Here is a 20,129-nt window from a genome sequence, read left to right as displayed (position 1 = left end):
ACGTGGGGGAGAAGCGACTGCTTCCGTGACAATCCAGATTTGGAAAAGGAGGGGTGGGGAGAAAAATAGGGATGGGAAAATAAGTGAGTTTCCAAAGAAGGCTAAAACCCCGGCCCAGTGGCTTGATCCACAGACACCCCTACTTCCAGAGGCTGGTACCCTCTCGGCTGCGTCTGACATCCCGATGGGCAGCATCAGAACTTGTCTGCCCTTCAGGAGATCTTAGGGGTGCTGAAGTATGTCACCGAGGGAGAGAGGCAGGGGGCAGAAAGAGGCATGTGGCAACTAGAGGTTGTCGTCGAAACACTACTCTCTGGTTAGATTTCTGCCCCGGAAATTTCTTGATCTGCTCAACGGGGTAGCTCAGAACTGGGAGACTTTCTCTCCACTGAGCTAGACCCGCGGAGAGAAGCGGGAGACCGCATTTCCTTGACCGTCCCCTGAGGCAAAAGAGAAGCAGCATGGCGTAGTGGATGGAGCCCGGGCCTTGGAGTCAGAAGGGAATGGGTTCTAACCCCGGCTCCTCCCTTTGTCCGCTGTGTGACCACAGGCAAGTCACTTCACTTCTCTGAGCCTCAATTTCCTCATGTGGAAAATGGGGATTGAGACGGTGAGCCCCACGTGGCACAGGGACGGTGTCCAATCCCATTTGCTTGTATCCACACCAAGGCTTAATACAGTGTCTGGCACATAGTAAGCACTTAACAAATACCACAATTATTATTATTATTATTGTTATTATTAAAGGATGTGATGGGGGGAGGGGAAGAAGGGGTCCTCCCCACTCCCCCTTAGGTTTGGAAATAAAAGATCCCACGTTCTGCATTGACTTCCTTTAAGCTACCGTGATCGTAGCCGGAATCGGAACCTGCCCAGGGCGAGGGGATTGAGGGGGCAGAGAGAGGCAGGGAGGGTGGGTAGGTGGGGCAGTCAGGATGGGGGCGTTCAGGCACAGGTGGTTTCTTGGCCTCCGACCGGAAGCTCGCCGCCGAAGCCGCCGTCTCCGAACTGGTAATAGGGTGGCACCTGGGGGGCTTCGATGATCAGCAGCCCCTCCGGAGATAGGCTGGCAAACACCGTCACTGGGTCCACCTCGGCGGGAAGCCTGACGGGAGAAACTCAGAGTTAAGAGGATCCTGTGAAGCAGCACGGCGTAGTGGCGAGAGGCCGGGCCTGGGAGTCAGAAGGTGGTGGGTTCTAATTCCCGCTCCCGCCACTTGTCACTTTACTTCTCTGAGCCTCAATTTCCTCATGTGGAAAATGGGGATTGAGATGGTGAGCCCCACGTGGGACAGGGAGGGAGTCCAATCCGATTTGCTCGTATCCACACCGGGGCTTAGTGCAGTGTCTGGCACACAGTATATATATGTTGGTATTTGTTAAGCGCTTACTACGTGCCGAGCACTGTTCTAAGTGCTGGGGGAGATACAGGGTAATCAGGTTGTCCCACGTGAGGCTCACAGTTAATCCCTATTTTACAGATGAGGGAACTGAGGACCATAGAAGTGAAGTGACTTGCCCACAGTCACACAGCTGACAAGGGGCAGAGCCGGGAGTCGAACCCATGACCTCTGACTCCGAAGTCCAGGCTCTTTCCACTAAGCCACGCTGCTTCCCTGAGACGGTGAGTCCCACGTGGGAGAGGGACGGCGTTCAACCCCATTTGCTTGTATCCACCCCACTGCTGTGCTCTATTGACTTATATTCCTTTCTGCCTCCTTTTCAGTCCCCCTTCATTTCTTGGGGGTTTTCATTCCAGCGCAAAGTTTGCAACCTATATGGCCTAGTGGATAGAGCATGGGCTTCGGAGTCAGAAGGTCATGGGTTCTAAAACCGGCTCATGACTTGTCTGTTGTGTGACCTTTGCTCAGTTACCTCGTCTGTAAAAAATGGGGATTCAAACTGTGAGCCCAACGTGGAACAGGGACTGTGTCCAACCTGATTACTTTATATCTACCCCAGCACTTAGAACAATGCTTGGCACATAGTAAGTGCTTAACAGGTACCACGATTATTATTACTATCTCATCTGTAAAATAGGGACAAGGACAGTGAGCCCCATGTGGGACAGGGATTGTGTCCAACCTGATTAGCTTGTGTCTACCCCAGCCCTTAGAACAGTGCTTGACACATAGTAAGTGCTTAACAAACATCATCATTATTCACCTAATCAATCAATGGTATTCATCGCGTGCTTTCTGTGTGCGGAGCACTGCATTAAACGCTTGGGAGAGTTCGATAGAACAATATAACAGACACATTCCCTGCCCACCAGGAATTCACGGTCTAAGGGAGAAAGGAGAATTCCTTTGATTCACAGGGATTCTCAGCAGTGTTAATCTCCTAGGTCTTCTCCCTCCCACCCGGCCCCCAGTTCTGCAACAAAAGAGGAGCTGCCAGCTGAATGGGGAGGGCACTCCTCTGCCCATCCCTGAGTCCTGCAGTGCTCCTGAGAAACACAATGAAAAGAGCTCACCTCCTCCAAAAGGCCTTCCCAGACTGAGCTACCCCTTTTCCCTCTGCTCCCTCTGCTCCCTCTCTGCTCCCCTTCCGCCCTCTGCTTTCTCCCCCTTTCCCCCTTCACCTCCCCTCAGCTAAGCCCCCTTTCCCTCTGCTCCTCCCCCTCTCACTTCCCCTCTCCTCAGCACTGTGCTCATTTGTATATATTTGTATATATTTTTATTTCCCTATTTATTTTGTTAATGAGGTGTCTTCCTCTTGATTCTATTTATCGTGATTATGTTGCCTTGTTTTTGTCCATCTGTCTCCCCCGATTAGAGTGTGAGCCCGCCATTGGGCTGGGATTGTCCTATCTGTTGCCGAATTGTACATTCCAAACACTTAATACAGTGCTCTGCACATAGTAAGCGCTCAGTAAATATTATCGAATGAACTTAGGATTTATTGTTATTATGGATTAAAAATTATTTTTTATTACTCATGTATATCAATGTCTGTCTCCCCATCTAGACTGTGAGCTCACTGTGGGCAGGGAATGTGTCTGTTTATTGTTATATTGTACTCTCCCAAGCGCTTAGCACAATGCTTTACACAGGGTAACACCTCGATAAAAATACAATGGAATGAATGAATGAATGATGACAATCCCCAATTACGTCCCGGTGGGGGTTCCATCTGAGGAGCCACAGATCCCTGAAGGGCCTGAGGGGTGGTCTGGGATTTGTACCTGTGGACTCTGGGCTATATTTGAAACAGGGACCCCAAATCTCAGCACCTTCACATCCAGGACCCCCAAATCCTTCCTCTACAGTCTCCTGCAATCCAGAGGAATTCAGATACGAACTCCAGGGGGAAAATTTAGCCTCATCCCATTTCCTCCCCTCACCCCTCTCCCCCACTCCCTGCAGAAAACTCCCTTTCCGCCCTAGCCGCCGACCTGACCGAGGCCGCATCCCAGCCAGGAACGCAATTCAGGAACCTCTTTGGATTGCCCGTACAAGGGCTGAAAAGGCCCTCACGGTGTTTATCTCTCCTCACCCCCCTCTTTCTGCCTCTCTGTTTTGTCTCTCTGCAATGTTCTCTCTCTCCCTGTGCCTCTCTCTCTGGGCCGGACTGTCCTTCTGGCCCTGACTCTGCCTCCCATTTTAGTTCCCTGACGGAGAGGGGTACGCTAGATTCCTTGATCCTCAGTGTGTCTGGATTTCCCGAGTGGAGTTGACCCCAAAATCCTGCTTATCGAGTAGCATGTGGCGGTGTTCGACTCCGCCACATGTCTGCCGTGTGACCTTGGGCAAATCACTTCACTTCTCTGTGCCTGAGTTCCCACATCTGTAAAGTGGGGATGAAGACTGTGAGTCCCATGTGGGACAGAGACTGTGTCCAATCTGATTATTTTGTATCTACCTGCCCCAGTGCTTAGTATATAGTAAACACTTAACAAATACCATTATTATCATTATCATTATGAATAATAAGTCCTCAGTAGGGAAATGAAGCAGGAGTTCCACCATCTGGCTTTTGGAAAAGGGTTAGTTTTGGGCTTTTAGGTTTTATAAATTCGTATGCTTTTCCAATCCTACTCCATTTCTTTCCTCTCTCTCCTCCCTCACCAAAAACAGCAGTCCATCCATCCCCCAGGTGCAAGTGACTCATTGAGTCATCTGCTCCTCAGAAGCGAGGATGGATTTTATGTTTCCCTCCCTCTGTGTCCACCCCAGAGAGCTGAGGTACATTCCCTAACCAGCCCCTCTTGAGAAGCTGCTTAATCCGGAAGGGGAAGTCTCGCAGGGCCTGGCGAATTCCTCAATCAGGGGGCTTGGGCCAGGAGGCCCTCCCGGAGTGACCCCGGCAATGCAGAGGAGAGGATTCTCACTGGATTTTCTTTGTGAAGTTCTTGGAGACAATCCCGCCTTCTTGTTGTTTCTCTTCGTGTTTACCTGCAGAGAAAGGAAAGAGCCTATCAATCATGCCCTCAATTGATCCTCCTACTGAACCCTCCCAGGGTGACTCTGAGGATCAGAGAAGACCTTATCCATCACCCGCTTTCCTCTGAGAACCTAAATCGAGGAACACACTGAGGTGCTTTTGATGAGGGAAACGTGGTCCTTATCGAAATCACAGTCACACAGGAGCAGCTCTGAAACAAAACTACATCCTTGTTCCCGTCGAGGTACACCAGTTGCTTAGCAGTCAGTCAGCCAGTCAATCATATCAGGGATACTAAGGCCCATCAGTGAACCTAAGACCACCAGGAATGCCATTCCTGGATCAGACAAATAACCCAACCGGCCCAGGGTTGTCTCTGACTGAAGCAACAGGTCTTTGGAGAAACCAAGGGATGCCAGCTCATCTTGACATTCTACCTCTCCAACTTTCCAATCATTTAAGAAGCAGCATGGCCTAGTGGATAGAGCAGGGCCTTGGGAGTCAGAAGGACCCACGTTCTAATTCCGGCTCCTCCACTCGTCTGCTGTGTGATTTTGGGCAAGTCACTTCGCTTCTCTGTGTCTCAATTACCTCAACAGTCAAAAGGGGATGAAGACTGTGAGCCCCATGTGGGATGGGGACTGTGTCCAATCCGATTTGCATGCATCTCCCCCAGTGCTTAGAGCAGTGACTGGCACATAGTAAGTGCTTAACAAATACCACAATTATTAGTAGTAGTAGTAACCCACCAAAGACATTTCCACCATGAATTTATTTAAACCCTTGTACCCCGGTCAAACCTGCTGGTATTTTCAACTATCTGCTGGTATTTTCAACCTTCACAACCTCCTGAGGGGACAAGATACCCTGATCTTATCATCTACTCTGAAGATTTACCCCTTTGTTTGCTAAGAACTTTCCTCCTTCTAATTTAGTTCAGGTGCTGTGTGAGCCAGTAAAAGAACCTTTCCCACCTTACATTGACCCTTGTACCTTTTTTTTTTTTAAAAAAAGTATTTGTTAAGCACTGAAGCAGCGTGGCTCAGTGGAAAGAGCCTGGGCTTGGGAGTCAGAGGTCATGGGTTCAAATCCCAGCTCTGCCACTTAACAGCTGTGTGACTGTGGGCAAGTCCCTTAACTTCTCTGGGCCTCAGTCACCTCATCTGGAAAATGGGGATTAACTGTGAGCCTCACATGGGACAACCTGATTACCCTGTATCTACCCCAGTGCTTAGAACAGTGCTCTGCACATAGTAAGCACTTAACAAATACCAACATTATTAAACACTGTTCTAAGGGTTGGGGTAGGTAGATATTAATTAGGCTGGACACAGTCCCTGTCCCACACAGACCTGCACAGTCTAAGTAGGAAGGAGAACAGGTTTTTAATCCCCATTTTACATTTTACTTTGGCCAAGTCACTTCACTTCCCTGTGCCTCAGTTACCTCATGTGTAAAATAGGGATTAAGATCGTGAGCCCCATGTGGGACTGTGTCCAACCTGATTGGCTTGTATCCACCTCAGTGCTGAGTACAGTACTTGACATATAGTCAGCACTTAATGAATACCACAGTTATTATTATTGTCTGCTGTGTGACCTAGGGCAAGTCACTTCACTTCTTTGTCCTTCAATTCCCTCATCTGTAAATTGGGATTAACACTGTGAATCCTATGTCCAATCTGATTAGCTAGTGTCTATCCCAGCATTTAGTACAGTGCTTGGCACATAGTAAGCATTAAACAGATGCCATTTAAAAAAAAATAGAGGGGCTAAGCTAGGAGGCAGCTGTCGGGGTTAGGCTGCCTGATGAGGGATGAGAAAGGATCTTTGAAGTTGGCCCAATCCTGCCCAGGTCTTGGGAGGTGGTCTTTTGAGGAATGACTATTTTGGGGGGCTTCTGGGTGTCAGGGGAAGGAGAAATGGTCAGGAGAGGAAAAGGGGGAAACTCCACCAGGGCTGGGAAGATCAGAAGGGGCGGTAATAACCTCCAAGCTCTGAGGAGAGATTTTCTCTAACAGCTGTTGGGAGGTGGGGTGACAAGCCCTGAGGGGAATTCTAGAGGAGAGGACTTAGCTTCCTGAACAAGATGCTATCTCTGGGGCCGTGGGAGAGGTGGAGGAGAACCAAAGTGGGGGGTGGGGGGAGTTGAGGAGGAGCAGGACGAGGAGAAAGAGGAAGATTAGGAGGAGGAGGAAGAGAAAGAGGAAGAGGGGAAGGACGAAGAGCAAGAGAAGGAGGAAGAGGAGGAAAAAGAGGAGAAAGAGGAAGGAAAAAGAGGAGAAAGAAGAGGAAAAAGAGGAGGAGAAAGAAGAGGAAAAAAAGGAGAAGGAGGAGGAGGAGGAAGAGAAGGAGGAGGAGGAAGAGAAGGAGGAAAAAGAGTAGGAGAAAGAAGAGGAAAAAGAGGAGGAGGAGGAGGAGGAAAACGAGTAGGAGAAAGAAGAGGAAAAAGAGGAGAATGAGGAGGAGGAGGAGGAAGAAAAGGAAAAAGAGGAGGAGGAGAAAGAGGAGGAGGAGGAGGAGGAGGCAGCACAGCAGATTTGGCAATGTGGCAGACGGGCAGTGGCTGGGGAGGTCCATGTGATTATGCTGGGCCTCCCCTCCCCCCTTCCTGGGTGGCCACCGAGGGACAGACAGGTGGTGACATATTCCCTGCCGTGGGAGGAGAAGCCCGAACGTGGGCAGCCGAGATGCCACCTGCACCGAAATGCCACCGAGCATAAACAGGCGTGGCGGGGAGGGAATGCTGGAAACTCTGGCCGGGACAAATGCCCAGAGCGATTTTCTCCCCTGGCGACAATACTAGCGGCCCCAGACATCAGGCTGCCATTGGTGCTCCTGCTCCGGGCCCAGGGGCGATTGGTTGGCATTGCCAGCCAGGGGTAGTCCGCTGCCAGGTGGCAGGTCACCCCTCTCCACCCCATCCCTTCTCCTGCCCTGGCACTGAAGGAATCGGCAGTGGAAACCCGATTCGCTAAGTCTGCTCTGAGCTGCCCTCTCCAACCTCACAGGTGCAGCTTTTCATTTAATAACGGTGATAGTAGTTGTTGAGCGCTTAGTATGTGCCAAGCCCCGTTCTAAGCACTGGGGTAGATACAAGCTAATCGGTTTGGATACAGTCCCCGTCCCACATGGGGCTCACAGTCTTCACCCCCATTTTACAGATGAGGAAGCTGAGGCACAGAGGAACGATGTGACTTATCCAAAGTCACACAGCAGACAAGCGGCGGGGCCGGGATTAGAACCAGGCCCGGGGTCTATCCACTAGGCCACACTGTTTCTTTTCATGTGGTAAGGTGGGGCGAAACTGGGAAACTGGCAAAGGGGGAAAGGGTGAGAGGTTGAGGGGGGAGCCCAAATGGGGGGGGTGGTCTTTTCACCCATAAATCATAGGAAGAGAGATTGGGTCTAGCCCCTGAAGCTGTAAAAGTGAAAGAGGGGCTTTGCCCCCTCCTAGTTGGAGAGAATGTTGTCAGTCAGTCAGTCGTATTTATTGAACCCTTATTTTGTCAGAACACTGTACTAAGCGCTTGGGAGAGGACAATAGAAAAATAGAGCAGACACATTCCCTGCCCATAACGACCAAAGGCCCTCATTCCTCCAGTGGAGTTGGCAACTGGGTCAGATAAAACAATAATAAAAAAAAAAATTTGTTAAGCGCTTACTATGTGCCAAGCACTTTTCTAATCGCTGGGGGCGTACAAGGTTATCACAGTGTCCCACCTGGGGCTCACAGTCTTGATCCCCATTTTACAGATGAGGTAACTGAGGCATAGAGAAGTGAAGTGATTTGCCCAAAGTTACATAGCTGACAAGTGCAGCATGGCTCAATGGAAAGAGCCCGGGCTTGGGAGTCAGAGGTCTTGGGTTCGAATCCCAAATCTGCCACCTGTCAGCTGTGTGACTGTGGGCAAGTTACTTAACTTCTCTAGGCCTCAGTTCCCTCATCTGTAAAACGGGAATTAACTGTGAGCCTCACGTGGGACGACCCGATTACCCTGTATCTACCCCAGTCTTAGAACAGTGCTCTGCACATAGTAAGTGCTTAACAAATACCAACATTGTTATTATTAAGTGGCGGAGCTGGGATTAGAACCCACGACCTCTGACTCCCAAGCCCGGGCTCTTTCCACTGAGCCACGTTGCTTCTCAATAATAATCACAGTATTTGTCAGGGGCTTACTATGCATCAAGCACTGCGCTAAGTGCTGGGACATATACAAGATAATCGGATCGGACACAGCCTCACCCATTAAGGGGCACACACTCTCAGAAGGTAAGAGGAAAGGAGAAGAAGGATCTTATCAGGATCTTATCCCCAATTTTACAGATGAGGAAACAAAGGTTTCCAGGTACAGTGCTCTGCACACAGTAAGCACTCAATAGATATGATTGAATGAGAATGAATGAGGCTCAGAGAAGTCAAGTAATAATAATAATAATAACGGTATTTGTTAAACACTTACTATGTGACAGACACTGGATTAAGCGTTGGATGGATACAAGCAAATCAAGTTGGAGAAAGTCTCAATCCCCATTTTACAGATGAGGTAACTGAGGCCCAGGGAAGTGAAGTGACTTGCCCAAGATGACACAGCAGACAAGTGGCAGAGCCGGGATTAGAACCCATTACCTTCTGACTCCCAGACCAATCAATGTCCTGTCCACTACTCCACGCTGCTTCTTCAGCAAGTGACTTGTCCAAGGTCATAGAGCAGACAAGTGGCGAAGCGGGATTAGAGCCCATGACCTTCTCACTCCCAGCCCTGTGCCCCGTCCACTATGCCATGCTGCTTCTTCAGCAAATGACTTGTCCAAAGTCATACAGCAGACAAGCGGCGAAGCCGGGATTAGAACCCAAATCCTTCTGCTGCCCGGCCTCTTTCCAGTAGGCCACGCTGCTTCAAGAAAAGGGGTTGGCGTTGGACCGGACCTACCAGCTGGATATCCCACTCCCACCGGCCTAATGACGTGAATGGCATTCGGGCTGGGCAAACCCGTTTGCGGGCGAGGCCGCCGTCTGAGGGGCCCGCGAGGCCGGTGCCAGCCAATGCTTTGATCTGGCATTTTCTAGGTGCCGCAGTGGCTTTGGTTGGCGTCTGGATGGCAGCTGCCAGCGAGTAAGCCGACAAGCCTCGGCACGGGGCCCAGTCGGGCCGAAGAAACGGGGAATGGGGCGAGATCCTACCCCAACATGATCCCCGTCCCCTGCCCTGCCACTGGGATCCCATTCCCTCTCCCACTCCCTTCCGCGTCGGCCCGACTCGCTCCCTTTCTTCATCCCCCCTCCCAGCCCCACGCCATTTACGTCCACATCTCCCATTTCTTTATTTCTATCCTTGTCTGTCTCCCCCTCTTGCCTATAAGTTCGTTGAGGTCAGAGAATGCGTCTTCTAATTGTTAATAATAACGATAATGATAATTATGGTATTTGTTCAGCGCTTACTATGTGCCAGTCACTGTATTCATTCATTCATTCAATAGTATTTATTGAGCGCTTACTATGTGCAGAGCACTGTACTAAGCGCTTGGGATGAACAAGTCGGCAACAGATAGAGACAGTCCCTGCCGTTTGACGGGCTTACGGTCTAATCGGGGGAGACGGACAGACAAGAACAATGGCACTAAACAGCGTCAAGGGGAAGAACATCTGTACTAAGCGCTGGGTTGGGACTCAGAGCCTCAATCCCGCAGATGAGGGAACTGAGGCCCAGAGAAGTGAAGTGACTTGTCCGAGGTCACACAGCAGACAAGTGGTGGATTCCCAGGTCCCGGGCTCTATCCATTAAGCCGTGCGGCTGCTCAGTTGTTGTATTATGTTTTCCCCAGCGCTTAGTACAGTGCTCTGCATGAAGTAAGCACTCGATAAATACGATTGAAAGAATGAATGGAACAGTGACCCTCCCCCCCACCAGCCTCGCCGCACCTGTTTGGGATTTGCACCCTTTATCCCCCCTCCCTCAGCCCCACAGCACTTGCGTCCATATCTGTATTTATTTATTTCTATTCACGTCCATCTCCCCCTCTAGACTGGAAGCTCGCTGTGGGCAGGGAACGTTTCACTCGACTCCGATTAGACAAGCGGCACGGCCTAATGGCTAGAACCTGGGACTGGGAGTCAGAGGACATGGGTTCTAATCCCAGCTCCGCCACGTGTCTGCTGTCTGACCTTGGGCAAGTCACTTCGCTTCTCTGTGCTCCCCTTCCCTCATCTGTAAAATGGGGATTGAGTCTGTGAGCCCCACGTGGGACAGAGACCGCATCCAACCCTCTTCGCTTGAATCAACCCCAGCGCTTAGAACAGTGCCTGGCACAAAGTATACGCTTGACAAATACCATAATTATTATTACTATCTGTAAAACAGGGATTCGATAGCCGTTCTCTCTCACCGTCGGCCCGCAAGCCTCATGTGGACCATGGATTGTGTCTGACCTGATGATCTTGTATCTACCAGGGCGCTTAATACAGTGCTTGGTGCTGTAGTAGGGCTAAGCACTCTAAACGCTGTAACAAGTACCATTGTTATAATAATAATAACAATGATAATAAATAAATCAATCGAGAAGCAGCTTGGCTTAGTGGAAAGAGCACGGGCCTGGGTGTCGGAGGTCATGGATTCTAATCCCGGCTCTGGCACTGGTCAGCTGTGTGACTTTGGGCAAGTCACTTCACTTCTCGGTGCCTCAGTTACCTCATCTGTAAAATGGGGATTAAAAGTGTGTGAGCCCCACATGGGACAACCTGATTACCCTGTATCTACCCCAGCGCTTAGAACAGTGCTCGGCACATAGTAAGTGCTTAACAAAGACCAACGTTATTATTATTATTAATATGGGGATGAAGACTGTGAGCCCCACATGGGACAACCTGATTACCCTGTATCTACCCCAGCGCTTAGAACAGTGCTCGGCACATAGTAAGTGCTTAACAAAGACCAACGTTATTATTATTATTAATATGGGGATGAAGACTGTGAGCCCCACATGGGACAACCTGATTACCCTGTATCTACCCCAGTGCTTAGAACAGTGCTCGGCACATAGTAAGTGCTTAACAAAGACCAACGTTATTATTATTATTAATATGGGGATGAAGACTGTGAGCCCCACATGGGACAACCTGATTACCCTGTATCTACCCCAGCGCTTAGAACAGTGCTCGGCACATAGTAAGTGCTTAACAAAGACCAACGTTATTATTATTGTTAATATGGGGATGAAGACTGTGAGCCCCACATGGGACAACCTGATTACCCTGTATCTACCCCAGCGCTTAGAACAGTGCTCGGCACATAGTAAGTGCTTAACAAAGACCAACGTTATTATTATTGTTAATATGGGGATGAAGACTGTGAGCCCCACGTGGGGCAACCGGATTACCTTGTATCTACCCCAGCGCTTAGAACCATGTTTGCAACATAGTAAGAGCTTAACAAATACAATCATTATTAAATAATGGTAACTATAGTATCTGTTAAGTGCTTCATATGGGTAGAAGCAAATCTGGTTCAATACGGTCCCTGTCCCTCATGGAGCTCACAGCCTCAATCCCCATTTTAGAAGCGGAGAGAGCAGCTGGGTGTTGGCCTTTGCGGGGCCAGAGGGGCATCTCAGGTGGGCAGGAGAGAACGGAACTTGCTTTGCGGTGTGGGGGAAGCCAAACGTGGTCTAATCTTTACCCTGTCCCTCTCCCCTTTTCTTCGGTTTTGTTTCTGTCCCTCACTTTTCTCCCATCCTTCATCTTGAATCTTCCCACACTTCCTTCCTTCCTCTAGACTCCTCACCCTGTGGTTATATGGGGGTAGAGCCCGGGCCTGGGAGTCAGAGGATACCCCAGCTCTGCCACTTGTCTGCTTGTGTGACCTTGGGCAAGTGACTTCACTCCTCTGGGCCTCAGTGACCTCATCTGAAAAATGGGGATTAACATCGACGGCCCTACTTGGGACAGGGACTGTGTCCGAGAACCTGATGTGCTTGTCTCTACTGCGGTGCTTAGTAAAGTGCCTGGCACATAATATGTGCTTAACAAATACCAAAACAAAACAACAAAAAAAACCCTAAAAATAAAAAAAACCCCTCTCACATCTTGTTAAAGTTCTTGGATAAACAAGTCAGGATTTCTAGCCCAAAAGCTAGAAGCAGCGTGGGTTAGTGGATAGAGCCCAGGCTGGGAGTCAGAGGATCTGGGTTCTAAACCTGGCTCTACCACTCGAGAAGTAGCGTGACTCGGTGGAAAGAGCCCAGGCTTGGGAGTCAGAGGTCATGGTTCGTTTTCCGGCTCTGCCACTTGTCAGCTGTGTGACTGTGGGCAAGTCTCTTCACTTCTCTTTGCCTCAGTTACCTCATCTGCAAAATGGGGATTAAGCCTGTTAGCCTCAGTGGGACAACCTGATTACCCCGTATCTACCCCAGCGCTTAGAACAGTGCTCTGTACATAGTAAGCACTTAACAAATACCAACATTATTATTATTATTATTATTAATCCTGGCTCTGCCATGTACATGCTGCATGACCTTGGTCCAGTCACTTAAGTTCTCTGTTCCTCATTTCCCTACTCTGTAAAACGTTCTCCCTCCCAATTAGCCTGAGCCTCATGTTGGACCTGATTAACTTGTATCTACGCTATCGCTTAGTACAGTGGTTGGCACATAGTGAGTGCTCGACAAATCCCCCAAATATTATTATATTTTTGTAAGGCATGCAGTTCTGAGTAGCCTTAGTGTTCACAGGCTGAGTCCAATATACGGAGGAAAAGAACGCATCTCGTTCTGCCTGCAAGCCTCAGCTCCCAGGAAAGGGAGATCTGATAGAGGAAGGAGAGGAGGAGGAAGGGAGGAAAGGAAAGAGGCAGGGAGAGGAAAACCAGAGGGGCCGGGTGGGATTTCAAGATCATCCACAATTTCATTCCAAATGACCAAGAAGCAGCAAACATCAGTGCCCAGATTCTGCTGTAAACTAAACTGTGGCTCCATCCCGTAGGATTTTATTAGAATCTTGGGTTCTGGATAAAGACGGGAATCGAGAATTGGTTTGAAAGTTGGCATGAAGAGTATCAGGTTGTCCCATGTGAGGCTCACAATTAATCCCCATTTTACAGATGAGGTAACTGAGGCACAGAGAAGTGAAATGATTCGCCCACAGTCACACAGCTGACAAGCGGCAGAGCCGGGATTTGAAGCCATGACCTCTGACTCCCAAGCCCGGATTCTTGCCACTGGGCCACGCTGCTTCTCCATAATAATGATGGTATTTGTTAAGTGCTTACTGTCTTCACTATTCGAAATGCTGGGGTAGATATAAGCTAATCAAGTTGGACACAGTCCCTGTCCCATCAAGTACTTAGTGCAGTGCTCTGCACTTAGTAAGCGCTCAATAAATATAATTGAATGAATGAATATGGAAACATTTTACAGATGAGGGAACTGAGGCCCAGAGAAGTAAAATGACTTGTCCAAGGTCACACAATAGACAAGTGGTGAAGCCAGGGTTACCAGGCCCAAGTCTTACCTGTGACCTGGAATGCCCTCCCTCCTCACATCCGCCAAACTAGCACACTTCCCCCCTTCCATGCCCTACTGAGTGCTCACCTCCTCCAGGAGGTCTTCCCAGACTGACCCCCCCTTTTCCTCTGCTCCTCCTCCCCTCCCCATCGCCCCGACTCCCTCCCTGTGCTCTACCCCCATCCCTGCCCCACAGCCCTGGTGTATAGATATACATATTTATTATTCTATTTATTTTATTAGTGATATATATATATATCTATAATTCTGTTTATTTATATTGATGCTATTGATGCTTATCTACTTGTTGCGTTTTGTGTCTGTCTCCCTCCGTCTAGTCTGTGAGCCCATTGTTGGGCAGGGATTGTCTCTATTTGTTGCCGAATTGTACTTTCCAAGTGTTCTGCATAGAGTAACGCTCAGTAAATACAATCGAATGAATGAATGAAAGGACCCAGGTCGTTCTGACTCCCAGGCCCGTGCTCTATCCACAAGGCCGTGCTGCCTCCCTTAGAATCTGAATTCGAACCCAGGTCCTCTGACTTCCAGGCCTGCGCTCTTTCCACTAGGCTACCCTGCTTTCCCCACACCTCCCACCCCACCACTCTCCGTCAACACCTCCCTCTTGCTTTTCCCCAGAGCCGTTCTTTCTAAGAGCTCGCTCGGCTTCCTCCTCAGGCCGGGGGCAAGGAGGCAAACAGCTCTCATTTACGCGTGAGTCCGAGAGGATGTCACTTATCTCTGTTGAACTGTACTCTCCCAAACGCTTAGTACAGTGCACTGCACACAGTAAGCGCTCAAAAAATACCCTCGGTGATGGACTTGCTGAACGAAGCAAGACGAGAACAGAGCTGGGGCTCAGTCGCCTAGCTACTAAACCTCATCTCCTTCCCCTTCTCGCAAAGAAATTGGCGTTTTTCTCTCCTCTCCTCACCTCCCACATCCCCTTTCAGCCACTCGTCTCTGACCAACTCACAGACGGGGGTGGAGGGAGGAAATTGGCCTGCAGAACTCTCATTCAATCCAGAAATCAATCGTATTTATTGAGCGCTCACTGTGTGCAGTGGTTGGGAGAGTACAATTTAACAATAGTGGTGATTTACAATAGTAATAAAAAATAACAGTGGAATTAGTTAAGCACTTACTGTATGCTAGGCCCTGTACTAAGCGCTAAGGTGGCTACCTATTCCCTGCCCACAACGAGGTTACAGTCTCAGAGGCAAACTTAAGGGACCACCCCCACCCTCACCCCTGCCTCAGTAATTTCCCTCTGGACCACCAGCACGGCCTGGTGGATGGGAGTCCGAGGACCTGGGTTTTAATTCTGGCTCTGCCTCTTGCCTGCTGTGTGTCCTTGGACAACTCACTTCACTTGAGAATCAGCGCGGCTCAGTGGAAAGAGCCTGGGCTTCGGAGTCAGAGGTCATGAGTTCGACTCCCGGCTCTGCCACTTGTCAGCTGTGTGACTGTGGGCGAGTCACTTAACTTCTCTGTGCCTCAGTTCCCTCCTCTGTAAAATGGGGATTAAAAGTGTGCGAGCCCCACGTGGGACAACCTGATTACCCTGTATCTCCCCCAGTGCTTAGAACAGTGCTTGGCACCGAGTAAGCGATTAACAAATACCAACATTATTATTCCCTGAGCCTCAAGTACCTCATCTGTAAAACGGGGATTAAAATCTGCGGGATGTGAACCTTGTCACTTCCCCAGTGCTTAGTTCAGTGTCTGGCCCCAAATAAGTGCTTAGCGAATGCCATTTAAAAAAAACAACAACAACAAACAACCCTCCTTCCCTCCCCATCTGCCTCTAGGCCTCTGAGTTCTTTCCTTCTGCCATGATGGCGCCTCGTCTCCTCCCTGGGACTTGCCTGGACCAGCCCGCCGGCTCCACCGGAGTCTGTGCTGTGACGCTAATCGTTATCCTGCGCTCTCCAGGCCCTTTTATGTTTTTCTGGTACCATTTCCTTCTTAATGCTACATTAATTGCCGGGGAAGCACAATTGAATTTTTATGGACGTGCTCAGAGTCTGGTATCCGCTCCCAGCCGGGGCGTTTACTCCATCACGGTTAGCGCAAAAGATGCTAAATGAACGAATGATCAGAAATAAAATAAAAGAGCGGCGATGGGGCGGGGTGGGAGGGGGAAGGCTGTCATTTGGTTCCTTCGAATCTTCTCGTTGCTAACCTCATCCTTTGTCTTTGCGTTCCGTCTCCCGTTCCCATAGAGTTCCTAATTTAATCTCCTTGCATTTCATCTTTTCTTTCCCAGTGCCATCTCTTTCCAGTCTCCCCTCAGATGACAAGCCTCCATTTTGCTTTGGGCAGCAGAAGGTTCAGGCTGAGGATGAGATTGAGTCTAAGGAGGGCATGAGAAGCCCACCCATCCCTCTCCTGCTAGGTCCCAGACATCCCCGCCCCGGCAAGGGTGTGGGGAGTGGTGGTGGTTGGGAGGAGGGCGGGGAGAGGATGTCTGTGTTTAGGAGCGGGGATGGGTGGGAGCGGGGATTATGGACAATGTAGAGTTTGCCAGGAGCAAGTGAAATTCCTGAGGTCTTTGTAATGGTCCGCTGACACTCTGCCCCTGTAAGGGAATTTTATCTCTAACTCCTGCCCGGCCTCAGCAAGGATCCGTTGGGACAGGGAAGATTTAAGTTCCAAACAGATTGAAAAAGCAGTGTGGCCTGGTGCCTCAGTTTCCTCATCCCTAAAATGGGGATTAAGACGGTGAGCCCCATGTGGGACAGGGACTGCATCCAACCTAATAATCTGGTCTCTACTCCAGTGCTTAGAACAGTGCTTGGCACATAGTAAGTGTTTAACAAATATCATTATTATTATTGTTAAGAGCAGAGGCCCGGGATTCAGGAGACCTGGGTTCTACCTCAGCTCTGCTGCTTGTCTGCCATGTGACCATGGGTGAGTCACTTAACTACTCTGTGCCTCAGTGACCTCATCTGTATTTCTCATATCTGTAATTAATTTCAACCTCTGCCTCCCCTTGTAGACTGTAAACTGATGCTGGGCAGAGAATACGTCTACCAACCCTATTATATTGTTACTTTCCCAAGTGCCCAGAACAGCACTGTGCACATAGTAAGCGCTCAATAAATACTGTCGATTGATATTAGGCTTGATATTTCTGTTTACTCTCCCCCTTAGACTTTAGCCCCGTGTGGGGCAGGGGCAGGGACTGGATCTGACTTGTGTGTCTTCTAATCAGTCAGTGGTATTTATTACCATTTATTTCTGTATTGGCTACCCCAGGGCTTGCTACATAGTAAGCGCTTAACAAATGCCACCATTATTAAGGTCTAAGCAAACGTCGGTCTCCCTCCCACCCCATGTGGTAAAAAAATCCCAGCGTGGCCTATTAGATAGAGCCTAGGCCTGGGAGTCAGAGGATGTGGGTTCAAATCCCACCTCCGCCACTTGTCTGCTGTGCCACCTTGGGTCAGTCACTTTTTTTTTTTTAATGGTATTTATTAAGCACTTACTAGGGGGGTGGAGACTGTGAGTCCTAGGTGGGCAGAGACTGTGTCAGAAAGTCGTGGGTTCTAATCTTAGAGAAGCAGCGTGGCTTTGTGGAAAGGGCACGGGCTTGGGAGTCAGAGGACATGGGTTCTAATCCCGACTCCGGCACTTATCTGGTGTGTGACCTTGGGCAAGCCATTTCACTTCTCTGGGCCTCAGTTACCTCATCGGTAAAATGGGGATTAAGACTGTCAGCCCCATGTGGAGCAACCTCACTCAGTAGTATTTATTGAGCGCTTACTGTGTGCAGTGCACTGTACTAAGCGCTTGGAATGGACAATTCGGCAACAGATAGAGATAATCCCTGCCCCATAACGAGGTCACAGTCTGATTACCTTGTATCTATCCCAGTGCTTAGAACAGTGCTTGGCACACAGTAAGTGCTTAATAAGTACCATAAGTAATATTATTATTATTATTATTATTATTAATAATCCCCGCTCTGCCACTTGTCTGCTGTGTGACCTTGGGCAGGTCACTTCTCTGGGCCTCAGTTCCCTCCTTTGTTAAATGGGGATGGAGACAGTGAGCCCCACGTGGGACAGGGACTGTGTCCCACCTGACTGGCTCGTATACCCTCACCCCCCAGTGCTCGGTACAGTGCCTAGCACATAGTAAGTGCTTAACAAACATTATCCTAATCATCCCCAGCTCCCCGGGGGGACTCACCAGACACCTCGACGAAGCCATCCTTGGTCTTGACGGCCAGCTCTTCGGGCTTGAAGCTGTGCACGTTGACACAGACTTTCCAGGGCTCCCCGGGCCAGGCTGGCGGGCTTCGGCCTTCGGCCGGTCCTTCGTAACGACCCCCGTAGCCCGGCGGGGCCAGCGGAGGCCCCCGGCCCAGGCTGCTCCTCAGCGGGCCGGGCCAGGCCGAGGTCAGCCGGGGCCGGGCCCAGTCGGGCCAGGCGGCCGTCAGGTCCCCGGGGAAGGGGGTCAGCCCGAAGTCGTCGTCCAGGAGGCGGCTGGACAACGGTGACTCCCGGAAAGGGTCCCTGCGGAGACGGCCGGGGTAGTGGCAGGAGAAGGGCCCTGGCCCGTCGGCCATGGGTAGTAGGGGTGGGTGGGGGGGGGGGTCCCCCCGAGGGATCCGAGAGGGTCGGGGGAGGGTCAGCTGGGGTCCCCCGAAGCCGCCACTCCACTCCGGGAGCCCTGAGATCCAAGGACAGGCTCGGCTCCCTCTCTCCCCGGGGAAAGGGGATCCGATGTCACCGGGCCCGGACGCTGACCAGGCCTTCTGCTGTCCGAGCTTCTCCTCCCGGCTGAGCTCCTCCTAAATACAGAGCAGCTCTCTCACAGCCCAGAAACTTCTCCCTGGCAGGGCTGGGCAGGGCTGGGCAGAGCTGGGCAGGGCTGGGCTGGGCAGGGCTGGGCTGGACTGGGCTGGGCTGGGCAGGGCCGCTTCTATTTATACGCCCTGGGAGGCCGGCGCCCCGGTTTTGCAACTTCTGCCTGTCAGCGGAGTATTTTCGAGCCGGTGAAACACTCCGAGAGAATCCTCCAGGGAATAAACAGCCAGCTCTCCGCTCTCCCAGAAGGGCAGGGTCTGGGCCTCCAAGTTTAGAATGCCTTCCTGAATAGATATTCTCTTTCTCCTCTCTCCCCTCCCTTTTTCTAGCTGTCCCCCTCTTTCTGACTCTCTTTCTCTCTCCTCTCCCTCTCTCCCTTTTTCTGTTTGTCTCTCTTCCCCCTTTTTATATTTCTCACTCCCTCTCTCTCCCCCTCTCTCTACCTCTCGCTTCCTCTCCCTCTATTTCAATCTCTCTCCTCCCTGTCTCCCTCTCCCTCCTTTCCCCCCCCTCCCTTTTTCTAGCTCTCCTCTCTTCCTCTCCCTATTTCTCTGTCTTCCCTCCCCACTTTCTAGCTCCCCCCCCTTATTCTTTCCCTCTCCTCTCCCTTTTTCTTTCTCCTCCTCCTTTTATCTCTCTCACCTTCTCCCTCTTCCTTCCCCTATTTCTCCCCCTCCCTTTTTCTAGTTCTCTCCTCCCTCTCTTCCTCTCTCTCTCCTCTCCCCCTCCCTTTTTTCTATCTCTTTCCTCCCTCTCTTCCTCTCTCGCCCCTCCTTCTATCTCTCTCCCTCTCCTGTCTCCTTCCCTTTTTCTATCTCTCTCCTCCCTCTCTTCCCCTCTCTCCCCCCCTTCTATCTCTCTCCTTCTCTCTTTCCCTCCCTTTTTCTATCTCTTTCCTCCTTCTCTCTCTCCTTCCTCTCCTCCCCTCTTTCTATCTCTCTCCCTCTCCTCTCCTTTTCTCTCTCACTCCTCCCCCCCTAATAGCAGCAGAGACAGGCTGGCTCTGGGCTGCAGGCCAGCTTGCTATTTATAAGGCCGGGTCTTGGAGCCTGCTCTCTCCTCTCTGGTGTCACTCGCTGGAAATATTTCCTTGTGGACAGCACGTGAAGTCCGGCCTCCCTGCAGGGACCACGTGGTCGAGAATGACTCAGAAATCCACTGTCCCTCACTGTCTCCCAGCCAGGGACCAGGCCCAAGTCTAGGGCTGGGAGTCAGGAGACCTGGGTTGAAAGCCCATGTCCCTGCTGTGCGACCTTGAGCGGGTTGCTTAGCTTCTCTGTTCTCCAATGATCCCGGCTCCGTCCCTTGTCTGCCGTGGGACCTTGGACAAGTCACTGAATAATAATGGTGGTATTTGTTAGGCGCTTTCTATGTGCAAAACACTGTTCTAAGCGCTGGGGGGATACAGGTCATCAGGATGTCC

The 20,129-nt window shown here is 50.5% G+C and overlaps 1 protein-coding gene across 1 annotated transcript; it reads right to left on the bottom strand.

Annotated features, from left to right (window-relative positions):
- Positions 1 to 717: 717 nt before the first annotated feature.
- Positions 718 to 19,057, bottom strand: HSPB8 (heat shock protein family B (small) member 8). The gene is made up of 3 exons (XM_029049763.2): positions 18,087 to 19,057; positions 4,334 to 4,397; positions 718 to 1,105 (listed from the first exon to the last, which is right to left on the bottom strand). Exons 1-3 carry the CDS (start codon positions 18,463 to 18,465, stop codon positions 946 to 948), a joined length of 603 nt encoding a protein of 200 aa, XP_028905596.1. The 5' UTR covers positions 18,466 to 19,057; the 3' UTR covers positions 718 to 945.
- Between the last annotated feature and the right edge of the window lie 1,072 nt (positions 19,058 to 20,129).

Source organism: Ornithorhynchus anatinus, chromosome 2 (genome assembly GCF_004115215.2).
Source record: "Ornithorhynchus anatinus isolate Pmale09 chromosome 2, mOrnAna1.pri.v4, whole genome shotgun sequence".
NCBI lineage: Eukaryota > Metazoa > Chordata > Mammalia > Monotremata > Ornithorhynchidae > Ornithorhynchus > Ornithorhynchus anatinus.
This window is presented reverse-complemented; position numbering and strand designations above follow the sequence as displayed.